The sequence below is a fragment of the Aplidium turbinatum genome, chromosome 17 (genome assembly GCF_918807975.1).
Source record: "Aplidium turbinatum chromosome 17, kaAplTurb1.1, whole genome shotgun sequence".
NCBI classification, from domain to species: domain Eukaryota; kingdom Metazoa; phylum Chordata; class Ascidiacea; order Aplousobranchia; family Polyclinidae; genus Aplidium; species Aplidium turbinatum.
The window spans coordinates 8,367,175-8,384,677 of record NC_137488.1 but is presented as its reverse complement, the minus strand read 5'-3'; the positions used below and the strand labels follow the sequence as shown (position 1 = coordinate 8,384,677).

At 36.5% G+C, this 17,503-nt stretch overlaps 1 protein-coding gene across 1 annotated transcript in view; it reads right to left on the bottom strand.

Moving 5' to 3' along the window:
• Nucleotides 1-17,503, bottom strand: part of LOC145786089 (uncharacterized) — a 30,291-nt gene that overhangs the window by 12,278 nt on the left and 510 nt on the right. The window contains exons 3-11 of the mRNA XM_082597733.1: nucleotides 11,045-11,139; nucleotides 9,833-9,962; nucleotides 8,789-8,880; nucleotides 8,429-8,582; nucleotides 6,757-6,911; nucleotides 6,441-6,499; nucleotides 5,855-5,975; nucleotides 4,404-4,565; nucleotides 3,925-4,055 (exon numbers count right to left, since the gene is read on the bottom strand). Of these exons, the coding sequence (XP_082453859.1) occupies nucleotides 3,925-4,055; nucleotides 4,404-4,565; nucleotides 5,855-5,975; nucleotides 6,441-6,499; nucleotides 6,757-6,911; nucleotides 8,429-8,582; nucleotides 8,789-8,880; nucleotides 9,833-9,962; nucleotides 11,045-11,139 (1,099 nt within the window). The remainder of the gene's footprint in view (nucleotides 1-3,924; nucleotides 4,056-4,403; nucleotides 4,566-5,854; nucleotides 5,976-6,440; nucleotides 6,500-6,756; nucleotides 6,912-8,428; nucleotides 8,583-8,788; nucleotides 8,881-9,832; nucleotides 9,963-11,044; nucleotides 11,140-17,503) is intronic.

Below are 17,503 nucleotides of genomic sequence, written 5' to 3'. Positions count from 1 at the left end.
GTGGGGACTTCGCTTTGCACGTGAATGAACCAACCCATCCTTTGGTCGATGATATCGGTGCCACCCTTTGTGAAGTCGTAAAGCTTATACAAGCCTGGCTTCTTTTTGCCGTCATCCTTGGTAATCCCCAATAGAGGTTGCATGGTCGTCAACATCAACACATTCCGCATGCCAGAATTCTTCGTTTTTACTACATAAGAATGTAGGCTGAGATCAGCCTCACTCGTCTGCCAATAAATTTCGTACGAAGATTTCTCCCTACCACTCACTTGCTTCACTTCCAGGGGTATTCCTCTACGTATAGCGTTGAGGGTTCCAGCTGACGTTATACCCCTGTCAAGCAACCACTGCGCGAGTGGTATGGAGGTGTAAAAGCGGTCATACAAAATATTCCGACCTTGAAGGTCACCGTGTTGTTCCAGGCTCATCACCATTCCTTTTACCAGTTCTTCTGTTCCACGAACGTAAAAATTAAATGGCTCTTCCTTCGGTTTACCTGAATAGACCGATGCCGCAAATGTGTATGGGAATCTGCTGGCGTTTACCGACTTGAACAGAAGGCCATATTTCGCAGGCTTGTTTGGATTATATTGCTTGAAGGCAATTTGTGTCCTCATGGGGTATAGCGTTTTGTCCAACGACAAGTAGTCACCTGGAATGACATGTTTGCCGCAGTTTTCGTTAAACATTTCGAAAACGACTCGAAATGCGGCCAACCGGTCATTCTTCCAACGTTGCGGCCTAGTATTTTGGTCGTCGAACGAAATGTTCGAAAATAAAAATTTAAAGCGGTTCTTGCTCATTGTTGCACTAAACACGGGATGTCCTTGCAGTTGATTGAACAATACATCCGTGGAATGACCAGCCTGTCCTAAAAGTCCCCGAAAATACTCCAATTCAACAAAGGCCAGCATCTCCTCGTTGTTGGTTGGGCCAAAATAGCAGTACCTGCTGTCATCTAAAGTTCTCTCTGGCAATTGAGAAATGGGTGTGGCAATTTTTCTATTTGTTTCTTGAACAATAATGTTCAAAATGTTTAAAGAAAAAAATAGTTCCCATGCTTGCCGAGGGGTCTTGGCTTCTTTGGCTTCTCCTCTAACACCAATCGGGCCAGATATAATGTTAGCCCGGCCCCTTCTCCCATTGTGCACCGGTCTCGCATTAGACCAAGTAATGCTGACGCCGCCCTCTTGTCTGTTCTTTGGCTTTTCTACAAAAGTTGTATAAGACTTCAGTGTGTCAGGAAAACTCAACAGCATCGTAGTTGTTCATGTCGAGATAGGAATCTATGCTGTTCACCAGTCTTTTCGATGTTATAATCCGTCCTGATGGCGCAAACTCCGTTTGAACATCGCCCATGGAAGGTAACTGGTCGTCAATCTCGATCGGAATCGCTGTTGCGGAAGTTGACGGAGAAGAATCCGCTTCTTCATCTGAATCGGAGTGCCATAAATCCTCCAAATCATCCGCCTGGCTTTCGTCGTCAGAATCCAGTAAAACATGTTGCAATATTTCTTCAGCACTGAATCCTTGCCTTGCCATGTTTTATTTAAAAGTGAAAAGGACGTAATTTTTTTAATAATGGCGTTGAAAAAGTAAAGAAAATGTATAATGAAACAAATTGTTAGTCCCATAGAAACTAGTTAGAAAAAAACTGTTACACAGAATTATAAAAATCGAGAATAAATCAAAACTTTGCAAAATAATAAATTGTCAGACCGTTGTTAAAAATTGTGAAGTGCACTTTACATATTTACTGATGATGAAACTATATGAATGCTATGGTTATCTATGGTGATTCAGATTAGCTTTTTGAGCAATGCTTCACGTTTATGATAAACTACACGTAGAAGGGAAATCCAACAGGCGTTTGCACAATATCGTCGTTTAGCGACGTAGATTCGACGAAAGCGGCGTAATAATTAGTAGGCCTACCTGGTATCAATATTGGCTGTTTCTGCAATGTTGCGTTATGACCATGAACGCCACGTGGCTTGAAAAACAACATTATAACGCTGAATGAAACCATGTGCATGAACGAGTTATAGCACATGGAAATGTTACGCTACAATTGCTTTGCGAGGTACTGCATCGCGGTTTAGTTTATCAGTGACAGTGAACCTGGTACAAGAAGCCTCGAATATATTGATTCAACTAAGCTGCATCACGTATAAACGTGGTGGAACGATCGTCCTTTTCACAAAAGCGTGATGTTCTGGTTTATCCTACACAAATGAGAAGCGTATTGCATTTCAAATCTTTACATGTCGACTTGGAAATAAATGTTTACAAGTATATGTGAGAAGCTTTGGGAACATCGACGCCTTTTCTGCTTTTGATAGTGTGTCGGACAAAAGGAAAAATTTGAAACCAAAATCATAATATGTTACAGAGCAGCTTCTATAGTAGGCAATAACGTTGTAGCCTATGCTTTGTTTGATTGAAAGGACATAATTGTCTGCGAAAAACTATTCTCGCTCTAGATGCATTGGCACCAAGTCTTATGTTTAATTTTACGCAATTTCAACCGCAAGCGACGGTAACTCATCGTATCAAAGTTGAAGCTTTTCTTGTATCGACGTCGCTTATAAGCCGTGGTGAGAACAAAAGGTCCACGCATACTGTCAATTTCCTTCACGCTGTGAAGCAGTTAGGATTAACGAGACATGGGCCAAATTAATTACTTTCATCCAGCTGGTGGGAAAATTTTGAACAATAGAATATGAAATATTTCAGAGGATGTGCTGAGAAATGCCTTATATCTCTCAATTTATAACCTTTATTCGCTCAAAATTTCAGCTCAATAGAGGTGAATGAAAGTTAGGAAAAGTCAAGAAATCTCATAGTCGCAGCCTCAGTGGTTTTAGAGATACAACTGTTGATGCAAAAAAGTTGAATTGACAGCCCCCCCCCAACCTTCAAACAGTTAAACATTACTCTTGTGAAGAACAAGCATCAAATCAGTATTTTGTTATTCACGAAAGCTTGTCAATACTTAGACAGCGTGGTCTATAATTTAGCACTTAAATTTGTTTTGAAATTTTTTGCCTTTGATGTAGCCTAACTTAAGAGTGCAACTTACTGTTAGTTAAGAAAAAGGATTTTATCGTAGGCCTACATCTCAAAGGTAAGAAAGAGATTTAACCCTTAGAAGGTTGGGCTCCTGGAGTCTTGCTCAGTTGGGGGGCTGTCGATTCTTCTTATGCTTTAGGAGTGATATCTCAGTTATTTTTTAAGGCACAGTTTCAAAATTTGGGATTCACTTTGTAAAATTATTCACGCTGAGCATATCCAAAAATTAAAACTATGTGAATTTTAGAACTGCTCATATACGTTGAATTGGTTGAAATGTTGAGGTGACTTATTGCTTTTGGATTATTTTGCGATTGCGTGAGTTTACACATTATTTTTTGGTAGAGTAATGAAGAACATGCATTACAATGTTGTGATTAAGTTTTTTTTACATAATCTCAATTTGAATCTATATTTTTCATGCAAAATAATATAATAATACAAAATAACATATAATAATGCAAAATAACATATAAATAGAATATGAAATATTTCAGAGGATGTGCTGAGAAACGCCTTATATCTCTCAATATATAACCTTTATTCGCTCAAACTTTCAGCTCAATAGAGGTGAATAAAATTTAGGAAAAGTCAAGAAATCTCGTAGTCGCAGCCTCAGTGGTTTTAGAGATACAACTGGTGATACAAAAAATTTGAATTGACCTTCAACCTTCAAAGGGTTCATATTATTATAAAATAAACCTATACTCAAAATTAACCGCTTATAAGGTAAATCTATAGGTCTTGTTCTCATTTCAAACATTTATTTAATTTTGAAGAAGATTTAAAACCATAAGATTTTACTGTGTTGTACAGTATGTCACGTTAAAATTCATTGACACTGCATCATACTTGGCAAGCAGGGTGTAGCCTACTAGTACACCCGATGGGTTTCCTGTAAATCGGATGATGTTCGTAGCGTCTCTTGTAGTGTTTCCCCAGGAAATCTTTTGCATAGATGTCGGAGGGTTTGAATTCCATTGCTGCGGCAAACAAACGTAACCAGTGAACCCACAAGCTATTTAAGAGAGAAATGTTCCACAAAACAAAATAGCGTTTCAACTTTTTAAAAAACAAAACAAAAACCGTTTCGTTGGAACGAAATAAAGTTGCAATATTAGATTGTGGAATTTAAAACAGGACCAACCGTCAGTTTGTTGAAGATGCTGAAGGGTACATGACTTTGATATTTTTTGATCTGTGTCCGTAACAACAAAAAAGATAAGAATCACAGAAAATACTGGTACACAACCTCTCTGTTGATGTGTTTTCTTAATAAACTTACTCAAATGTGTAAAAAAAACAGGTTAGAAGAATATTATGTGATTTACCGTTTTGCTGGAAACATAGAAAAAAACTTCACAAACTGAAGGATCTGAAGTGTTAACGACATTGAAAGCTGTGAACATTCCTTTCATGTGGCCCTGGGTTATTTCTTGATCTTCATAAGTAGAAGCCCCTCCGAAGCCATCTGCGCCATAGTTAGATTGAACCTAAATAAGAAAAGCAGTGAAATATTTTTTAACAAAAGCAGCTATCAATGTTGTTAAGAGACAAAATTGGATCATACAGACGACAAAAAGCAAGCAGTGCACTCCTCGACAAAATAAAGATCATCATAATATTTTTAGAACTAATTTATCATCTACAATTTCAGAAAACTTTAGAAAAAAGGATATCCTCGTTTTAGTGAACCAAAGTAGTAAGTCTTGTTTTGCTGCAAAACGTACGAAGTTGTGCATTGTCATAATATTCTTAACATGTTCGGTGTAAAAAAGATTTTTTTTCTTTAAAATAATTAAATAATAAAGGAACTAAAACGTAAAAACTGAACCCATGTTCAACAAACGTTTCGAACACGTCAGCCCACTGTGTCTCTATCCCATGTTGCAAATTGAAACAATAGCCTATAGACTATAATAGATTATAGTTGCGAAAAGTTTGCTAAAATGAACATTAGTTTAGTTTCCTGATTTTGGACTCGGTCTGCTCATTTTTCAAACCATTCCAGATTTTTACAACTTGGTCTTGAGTCTATCTCGAGAGACACAGATGTTAGTATTAAATTTACAAATATGATGGTTCTACATTTTTTCTAAGTTCTAAATTCTCTAAAGTAATTTTAAATTTCTTTAAAGCCTCTGCAAAAATGCGAAACTGCCTGAAATAATCTTTCAGAGGCTTCTCAGTCCGAGAATAGAGCTTTTAACACCAAAGCACAACATAGCCTAACTTACTATTTCATTTTTTGCATTTTAAATGCAACCTATTGTTTTACATTTAGCTTGTTCCGAATTACCTAATCCAATTTGTAACTTGAACATTTCCCTGTCATGCTACAGTTAGCATATGTTTCCATCAGGGACGTAGCCACGGGGGGCTTGAGGGAGCAATCCCCCCGAAATTTTATCTTGCCCTTAAAAGTGGATTATTACAGGGCTATTACAGCCTGTTAATGACATTCTATTACATGTTGAATAACGTTTTACAAATGTTTGCCTGCATTTAATAGATCTATTTTTAAACTAACTTTTTATTTCAAACATTAAAATATTCGCTCCCCCAACAGTTGCTTTTCCCTTTTATATTTTCTTTTGACAGTAGTTGCGTCACTATGGTTTCCACACAACTCTATCTTTTACTACAGTTACATCCAAGTGTTAGAAATACTTTCTTGATATCATTTGTATGACAACAATAAACTACAATGTAGAACATTTTATAATAAAAAAATATAGTCTAATTAAGAACGGTATAATTTCTAATCAACAAAAGGTTTTACCTTTAACTCAAAATATTTTACAGGGCTGGGTAAGCTGTCACCAAGACCTTGGCCGATCCAAGCTATTGTAACAAAAGGAAGACTAGCCCCACTCATAACTTCCACTCCACTGCCGTATAGACTGAAAGTTCAATGCGTAACATAAATTTAGTGAATTTAGTTAACTGGAGTCGTTAAGGTATGAGACCATTCGCAAATCTATAAGTGGCCTGCCGTAGCATAAACATTCTAATTTAGTGTTCTTACAAATGTCTTGAACTTCAGTTAATAAATGTGGTCAATACCTGATGACGCATCTCGCTAGGTCAAGTGATCTACCATACGAAGTTTAGTGTAAAATCCAGCTCATTTAAATAAATGGACTTCCAAAGCTTTCTCCCGGATACTACAAATATCTAATATTTTGTAACAACTGATTTATGTTTGAACAGAGCTTCAACAACTACAAAAGAAATCTTGTTTGCTATAGGATGAAACCTTTGTTCAAAAATTAAAGCAGGATGCTGTAGTTCCAGCCAGTGTTAAAACAATTAAGCGATTTTGTGTGAAATGAAATAAACAGCTGAGAAAATGACTATTCACTCACAAGTATGGCGTGTTGTAGACTATTTGTGTGAAGTTTTCTCTGTCTGTGCCGAAGGACACCTAAAATAAAATATCTATAATGAAAAGAAACATTGTTTTTTTGTTTTGTTTTTTTGCGAGCATATAAATGGTATAAATTTCTTCACTGTTAAAAAATAGCCTTTCTGAGTTAGATTATGTTGTAATTTCTGCAAAAGATTTAGGTTTAGGCTGTGCTGAAGTTTTGAATAGAAAGAAACGTTTGCTTCGTTTGAAACAACAGACACATTGAACAATGAACAACAAACAACAGACAAATCGGGTAAATTCCAATTTACCCGATTTCCTCCATCGTACATATCCCCGCCTCCATCTCTGATACTATTGGCCGATCTTCCACCGTCGTATCTGTAGTTGTACCACGTATTTAGCAGCGATGTAAATGAAGAGCTGCTGGCATTGAACAACTCAATGAGTGGTTGTAACCCCCCACCTGAAAGATAAATGTAAAATCATCCTGTAAAATCAAGTAACCAAAATAGTTTGACAACAAACCACCATGGTCCATTCGAATAAACTCATGGACGGAATTAGATCATGTAGGCTTACAATGTACTGGACATGTACCATCTGGAGTCGCTGTGTCTATTAAAACCACTAAATCAACACTGCTAAAGGGGACGCCTTGTGTATTGTGACCGGATGCCTGTGACTTACACCAGGGGACAACCTTTCTGTCCAATGCCGCACAGGCATTCAACCGTTTACGATGCGTCGAGAGAAAGAAGCCACCTTGTCTCTTCCTTGTCGCATCATTAGTTTTAACCGCACTTGCTTCACTCAAGATTCTATGAGTCTGCAAGCAAGGAATCCCTCGATTGAAATCGAGAAACCCATTTGTTCAGGCCGCACAACTAGCAATGAAAACTGCTCAAAACCAATTCATTAGTGTGGCTAAATGTGCCAATCACCAATGGAGCTTGAAGTAGGCTACTGCAGAAGAACTGCATAAGACTTTAAAGCTTCTTCTCCAACACTGGCTTCCACCCAGTCAGAACACTTTTGCTTAGAAAGGCATAGGCGCGGTTAAATCTCCTTTGTACTGACATTGGATTATTTCACTTCATCATGCACAAATAGGTGGTGACACCATCCGCGATCTGTAAGTACGTCAAGGAAGAACAAACCGCAGACCACACCATTAACCGCGCCACGTATGATGCACTAAATGGTATGCATGGTTTGAATGACTTGAATGCTCAACCAATACAATGGCTGATTTACGTCTGTCCTAACAGAATCACTGTCGCTTCTCAAGGGGGTTAAGGTAGAGCCCCAAGACCCTTGGGTTGGCGAGAAAAAATTTAAACAAAAAGGAGAAAAATGTATACGTAATAACTAGCCTACTATTGAATAGTTTTTTACTAAAATAAAAAGATTAGTAATTGGCGTGCTAAATTGTAAGCTAAAAGTGCTATTTCTTGATTTTTTACAGAGAAGTGATCGTGGTTACTATTGGTGCTATGGTTGATTGATTGACTTTGAATCTTTATCGTCGGACTGACAAAGTCTTGATAAGTTATTTCTGGTAGTTTCTCATACTTGCAGTGGCGTTTGATGCAGGGCCGGTTACCAAAGTTGACAAAATGAAGTTTTTCTATTGTTGTTGCCAGGGCATTATTCCATCCATAAGGTGCCGCTGAATGGAGAGCAGTCCTTAGAATGCATTGCTCAAGCGAGCACTCCGAGAGTCGAGCCAGCGCCGCTTGATCTGAAGCTTCTTCGTTCACGAAGTCACTCCTTAACCAAATGAGCTATCGGGGCGGGTGTGAAACAATATGTATGATGTCCGATTGTTACCAGATTCTGCAATGCATTTTTAAACTGATGTTTAATTGAAAGTTAGGCTGAGCTTCTTGATTTAAAGGTAAAAACGGAATAAAATTTGCTTTTATTTGAAAATATGTGTAGGGTAAACGTTCCCAAAGGATGGTGGTGGCCTATGCTTACTTGCGCCTGTCAGTGGAATTTTTTCTTTGTAGAGCCAGTGCAGCGTTTTGCTTTGCAATACGTCGTTGGTGGTGTGGTACTTCAGGAATGCGCTATCTTTGATTTCGTAAATCTTTTTGTTGTTTGGCACATGCCAAAGCATGATATTGTTAGCCTGACATTGCAAAAAAAAAAAAACGAATGGTAAAGAAAGCCCTTTACTATAGGAGATTCACAGGCCATGCTATAGGCTTGCTACCTAATAGTATCATATCGATGAATTACCCCAATGTTAATTATATTTATGTTGAACTAATGAAATACAAACTCAGCTACTTAGTTTTAGTATACAGCAGATAGCTTTACGACAGCTTGACTCACAGGAACAGAATGATAAGCCGGATTCTTGTAGTCTTGGTTAGTTATCGCTTCCAATTGACCAAACACATTTTTGTTTTCCCAATTTAGCGAACCTTTTGTATAGAAAGATATTGAGGTTAGAGCTGAAATATTATTTAAATTTAATATGCAAAGAAAAAAGCATAATGTTGATGTTGATTGTGGACTATATTTTGGAATAGCTATATGACGATTTGAGCAGCTTTTTTGTTAATTTAGAAAAATTTTGGCATGACCTGTATCGTTTTTCACTCTTCCTGTCAACAATAAACTTTCCAAAACCATGTAAAAAAGCTCTCCATTTGTAATACTGAACGGTAAGCTTTAGTACAAAGGTAATTCTTGAATACCATAGAGTAAATAAGACATAGACAAATGATTGATAACACGTTGATAAGATTGAATTGCATAATTCAAAAACAATACATAAAACTTAAGAATAACTTTCTTTGTTTTGCTTAGATGAATCATGGAAGAATTAAACTATTTCCTGAAAGGGCAGAAAGTCTTGACGAAAGCGTTCGATTTTAGTATGTTGTTGTTTTGTTAGGTTTATGTATTGTTTTTGAAATATGCAATTCAATCGTATCAAGTTGCTATCAATAATCTGTTTATCGTAAACGGTAAACATACTTTTAAATAATACATACAAAGTAAACATAGGCCTACAAATAGCTTTAAAGGGAATTTTGATTTATTTTTTATTTAAGCGCAACATCGTAAAATATGTAGTGATTAAAAAGAAGGTTATGTTTAATCCCTGCCAGCGAAAGCAAGATCCAGATATTGTGATTGTGTAATGCAAGGCCTGGTTTTAAGTCTGGAAGTTGTGCTTGGATCTTGTAATTATCACAATGTTGTGCTTGATGAAGTATTTTTAGGTAGTAAAATGTGTTGTTTTTGCATTATTCAAAGCTGCAGACCTTGAATTAATGTAAAAATACTCTTACATTTCTGTCTGGATTTAGTACGCCAGAATTTTTACATTTAGAAATTTTTTTAAACAAAGCTCAAGTAGTATTCCACCTCTTGGATTGTTTGCTCCTTGTTCGCTGGACCATTTGTCGCCTACAGCACATTTTCCCTGGATACTATTTTCATGAACGGAAGCAGTCAGAGTCCAACCTCCTCCAGCAGATTCCGTGTCGCAATACACCTGATTCAAAAAATATATATCATGTTTAAATCAAATATAGTTATTACTATCTGAACCCTTAACAGCCTGTCTCACCTAAATAAGGATCATCAGAAGGTTCTTATTCAAATAAAATCCAAATGCAAATAGAATTTTATATCATGTTTAACGTAAATATTGTACTGTTGGATGGCGCAGTGGGTAAGACGCTCGCTTTTTAGTCTATGCGATCCTGGTTCGAATCTCAGCTGAAGCTTCTTATTAAAAACACCGCTCACTTCTATACCCCATTTGTCAATGCCGAAGGTTTGGTATCAACTTTATCTTTTCATTCCTCAACGGTTAGAATCAAGTATGAAACCAAATTATCTTTTATCATTCTGCAATTGTGAGGTGAAAGGGAGACAAACTGTTTTTATTGTTGCATCTTTAAATTAACCCATCAAGGACAGACCCTTATAATATAGACTCCTTTAGCAGTTAGAAAAGTAAAAAAGAGTATTCGTTTTTCAAAACAAATGGCAGAAGCTTATGACACTTTGTCTCCATTTACTGGCACCTTGTGGATGTAATAATTTGCAAAATAACAAGTGGAATGCTCTCTCTGGCAATCTCGGTGATTATATTATTGATTCAAGCAGTTTATAACACCTGCCAGCATGCAAAACTGTTAGGATTAAGCTACCCAAAAACTTTCCAAAGATAACGTTTTCAACATTCAATAAATCGATTTACGACTGGTAACCTATGACAATCGTATTAAAGAATATTTTTACTTGGGTTATGTTAATAATGTGTGTTTTTACATGGCAGATCATTGTATCCATTGCAGACATGCGTTGCTCCTCAGCGCTTTACAAAGTAGTTCAGTCGTTCACAAGCGCAGCCGAGTGCAGTATTTTCTTGAATTTATTTCTTTTACCGAGTGTCAAGCAGAAACAATGTTCAGTACCACTTTTAAAATGTCTTTGGTATAGCCCAACAGGGCATCGAACCTATGTCTAACGTTTCAGAGGCGGACATAATAACCACTAAGTCACTGAACCAGTATACGGTAATGTATATCTCCAAACCAGTTATTCTCACATGTTTAACAGGCCTACCTGGAAAGGTAGATCTTTGGGCTGTGGCTGGATTGTATACAAACCAGATGGCCCTTTGATGTTCTGACATGATGTTGGATAGCTTTGAGCTGGTGCTGTCAATTAAAAGGTAAAACTGAAATTATTTTAAAGCTAATACGTTTTGTTGCAATTTTTCTTTTATAGCCTACTCAAAACATTGATTAGATTAAGAAGTAAAAAAAGCTCATAGGCTACGACTACGTAAGCTACCAGTTTTGAACAAGCTCTAAAATAAATCACTTATGTAATCTGAACACTTGTAATCGAAATGTATATTTTTATGTTTGGTTCCCAATCGTAAGTAGTCTGCTCAAAAGTGTAGGAAGCTCATCCGATCTTTAATAGGCCTATATTTTGTTTTCCAAGAACTAGTTTTTGCAAATGTAAATTTTTGCAATGCCACAAAAACAAGCATTGGTTCTGTTTGCCACTACGAGATGATTTACCAGATGCTTTTATCAGTAAACTAACGGATTCATTTTTCATAATGCAATTTTGCTTCACGAAAGAATCTCAAAAAGTTCTATTAAAGGGATACTAAAGGAAAAACCTGACTTGGCGATTTTCCACGTTCTTTCTGTTTAACATGCTACCATAAAACGATTTTCAATAAAATTTTTCCCCATTGCGGTCGGACTACCATGGCGCGCGTGCTTTTGTCAGAGCTTTCAATACAAGATTGGGCAAGAGCAGCGAAGCGTGCGACTGTACAGTCTGCGTCACTAGAGACTAGCAATCAGCTGATCTCGCAATAATTGTTACTGCGGGCGATTTGACTGTAGGCTATGTATGTATGTACATCAAAACATCAGACTGCAACATCAAAACATCAGACAGTTTGCTCAAAACATCAGATGTGGTAACGTGGCTTTTGATATTGCTGTCTTTTGTGACGTATTCTCGAACAGTGTTTGCACTTTTAGTTATTTTGAAAAAAATGAAAATAAATGAAACATTGGACTTTGGGCCTTGCCAGCGCCATTGAAAACATTTTTTTTTCGGTAATTTTTCTTGAAATGTATTCTTGAATGTTCAGTTTACGCATTTTAATGCTTAATTCCCGTTTGAAATTTTCATTTAGTAGGCCTTTAAATGGAACAAACCAAAATGTGAATGAAAGCATTTGTGGTCACGATGCTGTTTTCAGCATTTCAATAAAGTAACAATTACTGTGATTCCAAATCCAAGTATGGTTGGCTAATTTTACCGCAAGGCCTTACTGGTTCCTGCTGCAAAAGCTTTAGAAGCAACTGAGAAACGAAACAAACTCGTCACGATTTGTGATGTTTCTACATTTGTCTACGTCATTTCCTTCACCAATCACGTGATGCTAGGCGCCTGTCGATGAAATGAAGTTCCCAGATGATAAGAAGCCAATTTTTGTTGTCACAACATCGGAAAACATTTTATTAATGTGACAGTAGAGAACGGTTGCCCACATTTTTCCGTTTTTGAATGTAACGTCCTGAAGAAACAGGTTGTGTCCCGGAAAGAACCAGTTCAGGCTGAAACCTCAGCCAGGAAATGTTTGAAAATAATTTTCAGCTACCTGTAAGCCTAAACTGTACTACATTTCACCAACTGCATTGCTTGTCTGATAAAAACGCAAACAAATATCATAGTGAAAATATTGTTGGACTCAACATGATATTCTTGAATGTTGAACTTGAATTATTGTTATTCTTGAATTATTGTTGGACTCATCATTGTTGGACTCATCATGATACATTGAAACAATTTTGCCGATAAAACATCCAAAAAGAATGTTTTTGTTTTGAAAGAACTGATGGCTTATTTCACCAGAACACAAAACTTATTTCAACTCTTTACATAAAGTAACACATTTACGCATTTAAATGTTGTTTACAAAAAAAAAAACGCCTTTAATCTATTTTCACGTCAATGTTCAATAAAAAAGTAGATGCATCGTTTTCGAAAAATATTTTTTCATACTACAGCCATGACCCAGCAGTTTGCAAATAGTTTCTTATTTACAAAGTATTAAAGCTTTAGATATCATTTCCATACATGACAAAAAACAATTTAAATTTCACGCGCCTGTCAAACTTGCAGCAATCAATCTTATTTTCATTTCAAATGTGGTGTTTAATCAGTGTCTGGTCCACATTGCAAAATGAATACTCGAAAAACGACTGCTTTCAAATGTAAAACTCCCGGTACCAGTCACACTCCACTACAAAATGAACGAAACTTTCATTGAGAAAAAAGGTTAATTGCCTTGTTCAATCATTTGTATGCAGCAACTAATGTATTTGCATTGATAAGTTTGTCTGACAAGCACCATTTGACTTATTTTATCTTTGCCATGACACACGCTGCCTTGGCTCTAAATCGCTACGTTGCCTCCCTATATTGTATCGTACAAGTTTCAAAATATGTTTGTGGGGATACTAAGTTTTCCATGGTTTGGCGCCGAGTTATATCGAAATTTCACTTATATGTTATAAGCCTGCTAGCACTATTCGTTCCCAACATCAATTGCTCATAGGTAACTCTTTATGTAAGACGCGATATGGAAATGGTAGCTTAGCAGTTGTTGCTTCCAGTTGCAAGAATTGTTTATCTATTGGTACAAAGAAAGTTAGAAATTTAAATGAATTCAAAACTCGCTTGAAGACATTATAATTGAGTGTATTATTTTACCACTATTGTCATGTATACATTGTACACTGTACAGCCCCCCAAGCGCATAGTTTGCATCGTCGATATGACGCTATGTAAATTCTAGTATTATTATCAGCATTAGGTCTATTATAGCTGTGATAACATGCTTACTTTAAAAAAGCAATATTTTTAAGACGACTTAAAAATGGTTTGTGTTCACTTCTTATCTCTCATGTACAATTTTGGTCGTTATTTATTTTGCTTAGAACTCAATGGTCCACTGAAGGTGCAGTAAATATTTTTTACTCCTACACGTGCCTCCATAATCTTATATTTTTTATTGCCTTTTCAATTACCCAACATATTTCAAACCTTGAACTGTTAGCATCTATGCTGTTAGTATGGATACCAAAGCTAGACAATTACAAATAGAGAATTATCTCTCTACCAGAGTTAGCCTATATTGTAAATATGGACACACAAAGTTGTGGTTTTTTGAAAAATATCTTTGATTGGTCGTATGTTTTGATTGATTTCACCTGGCCATACAAACGAATTTTACAAATTTTCGATTGTCCTTGCTTTGTTTGCAAGTTCAAATAACTTAAAAAATAGTATCATGTCTGAAACCTGTGCAAAATTGCCATAAGATCACAAGCCTAATCAGAAGAATTAGCCTATGCAGTGTATTGGAATGGCCAGAATAACAAAACCTGATAAGAAAAAGTTATTCAGCGTTAGTCACAGAATTGTTCATATAAAATTGGGATGCAGCAAATATAAATTCTATTTGAATAAGCTTGCACCTGGTGATAGTTTTACATGGAATCTTACCAGACTGCAAAAGCCGTCAATTTTACATTGATTCAACGTCTGCAGACGTTGAATCAATGTAAAATTGACTGCTTTCAGTGGCGCCGGCAGGGGGGGGGCAGGCGGGGCAGCTGCCCCCCCAATGTTTTGGGCATCATCTTTTTAATTTTTTTTTTATTAAAACATATTAATATTATTTTTTAATATTTAGATCCCAACCTCAAGTAAGTCAACTCAAGTTGTAAGGGGGGGGGGGGGGGGGGGGGGAAGGGGGGTAAAAGCTCTCTCTTTAAAAAAAAAGTATGGAAAACCTTGATGACTAAATTGTACAGTAGATAAAAAGATTTTCTACAGAAGCAACGATATAGACTTTTTAAAGTTTTAACTAACGTCACATTGATGTAGAAAAATAACAACCTGTTAAATTTTTGATACCTCACACTCCCATGACTTCTTCCGCGCGCATTTTGGCATTGGTTGCTTGTAGTGATTCTTTCACTTAAACAAAACGTTTTGTTTCAGCAGTTTTGAGTTGTTCGATTCTTAAGTTGTAAAGGAGACTCAATTTCTCCAATATTTATCATTTATGTTTCTTCTTTAATCTCAGCAGAGTATAAAACTTGTAAAAGTTTTTCATCCATACGACCTCATGAATGAAATTATATCTCAAATCGGCGTAATGACGTGACATCATCTAAACATTTTACCGAATAATAAATTAACAAATTCGATCGTCAAAAGTGGTTTGGTGATGGTAAATATTACGTAATGAAAAAAATGTGATAAGGTTGGAAGATACAAATTGAAGTTTAAAATTTATTCTTTTGTTCATAGTCGTAATCCACCTTCAAAGCGGTACTACAAAGAATAATTTTCGATAAGGGGGGCATCAAGAATAAGTCGACATGACTTTTAACCCTTAGAAGGTTGGGCTCCTGGAGTCTTGCTCAGTTTGGGGGGGGGCTGTCAATTCTTCTTATGCTTTAGGAGTGATATTTCTGTTATTTTGGCACGGTTTCAAAATTTGGGATTCACTTTGTAAAATTATTCACGCTGAGCATATCCGAAAATTAAAACTATGTGAATTTTAGAACTGCTCATATACGTTGAAATGTCGAGGTCACTTATGAGTGTAATTTGTATCGTGAGTTTACACATTATTTTTTGGTAGAGTAATGAAGAACGTGCATAGTAATGTTGTGATTAATTTTTTTTACATTATTTTACATACAGCCAATGCTCTTCACGCTGTGAAACAGTTAGGATTAACGAGACATGGGCCAAATTAATTAAGCTACTTTCATCCAGCTGGTGGGAAAATGTTTCACAAAAGAATATGAAATATTTCAGAGGATGTGCTAAGAAATGCCTTATATCTTTCAATTTATAACCTTTATTCGCTCAAAAATTCTGCTCAATAGAGGTGAATAAAAGTTAGGAAAAGTCAAGAAATCTCGTAGTCGCAGCCTCAGTGGTTTTAGAGATACAACTGTTGATACAAAAAAGTTGAATTGACAGGCCCCCCCCTCAACCTTCAATGGGTTTGCATTGAGTCAACAAATCTATGCCTGGTTTACGTCAGCTCCGGGGATCAGTGAAATATAAGGTTGTCATCTTCAGTGCAACAAGACCATTGATTGATTGGTTTAGTGAGGATTCGTAGTCTCATTGCTTTCATTTTGAGTGATCATACTGATTTTCAATTTATTCCTACAAGACGTTACGTAATGAAAAAATATATAACTAAGGTTGGATGGAAGACATTACGTCATGTCTTTTCAATTCAAAATGAAGTTTAAAATTTATTCTTTTGTTCATAGTCGTAACCCTCCTTCAAAGCGGTATTACAAAGAACAATTTTCGATAAGGGGGGCATCAAGAATATGTCGACATGACTTTTAAGGTTTACGTCAGCCCCCGAGATCAGTAAAATATAAGGTTCTCATTATCGTGATTGTAAGCCGCGGGAAATTTTTTCTCTAAAAAACAGATTCCCGGGAAGCTAAACATTTTTTCCAGACCTGGTAGAAAACAAGAGAAATTAAATAATATACCACTGTCTTGCACCAGTGGCGTAGCCAAGGGAGGGGGGTTCGGGGGTTTCAACCTTTCAAACTGAATTTACGGATGTTAATACATTGTTTACAAGAAAAGTTGTAGCCTATGATGTAGTTTCAAACTGTGCAAGGATGCAAGCCATCTGCAACTGCTGAGATCGCTTGTTCGATCTAGATTAACATCTAAACAGCTATTCGTTATAGCCTAAAGTAACTTCATTGTCTCAAAGCTTTTTGTTTGACACTCATCAAGATGTATGACCTCTATGACGTTACATTTTCTAAACTTTGGGTTGACTTCAGAGCATAAAAGTTAGTGACTTACCGGAATAAGATCGTTTTTTGAATCAACCAAGGAGAAAATTGATAAATAATAAAACTGTAGCCTAATAATCTCGCAAAAAAAAAGCAATCAACCTATGTCTCTAAAACAAAGTTTGCCTAATTTTAAACGAAACTGCATTAAAAGAGCGAGTTTTGCCAATACCAAACATTCAAATATCTCAGTCTGGAATTAGCAACAAGAAAACATAGAGACTTAGCTTTATTTTCGAAAAATGCCGAAGAAAACATGATCTTATCCTTTTGCTATGCCACCAGACAGCACCATTTTACAGAAATATTCATACCCACAATTTTGTTGAAAATGCTCTCAGAATGCACCAAACTGAAAGTAATTTTTCAAAAATTACTGGGGGAGGCCCCCCAGACCCCCCGCCGCTAGGTGTCGCCTTCGGCGAACACGCCATCGGGCTTCGCCCGCCGGCTGTCAACACCCCCCCTTTCAAAATTTTTGACTATGCTACTGTCTTGCTTTGTCAATATTTTGCCCCCCCAATGTTGAAGGTCTGGCGGCGCCACTGACTGCTTTTGCAATCTAGGTTACAGTCGTACCATTTCTTTGTCTATTTTTGTTTCAAAATTTTGTTTCATTTCAACCAAC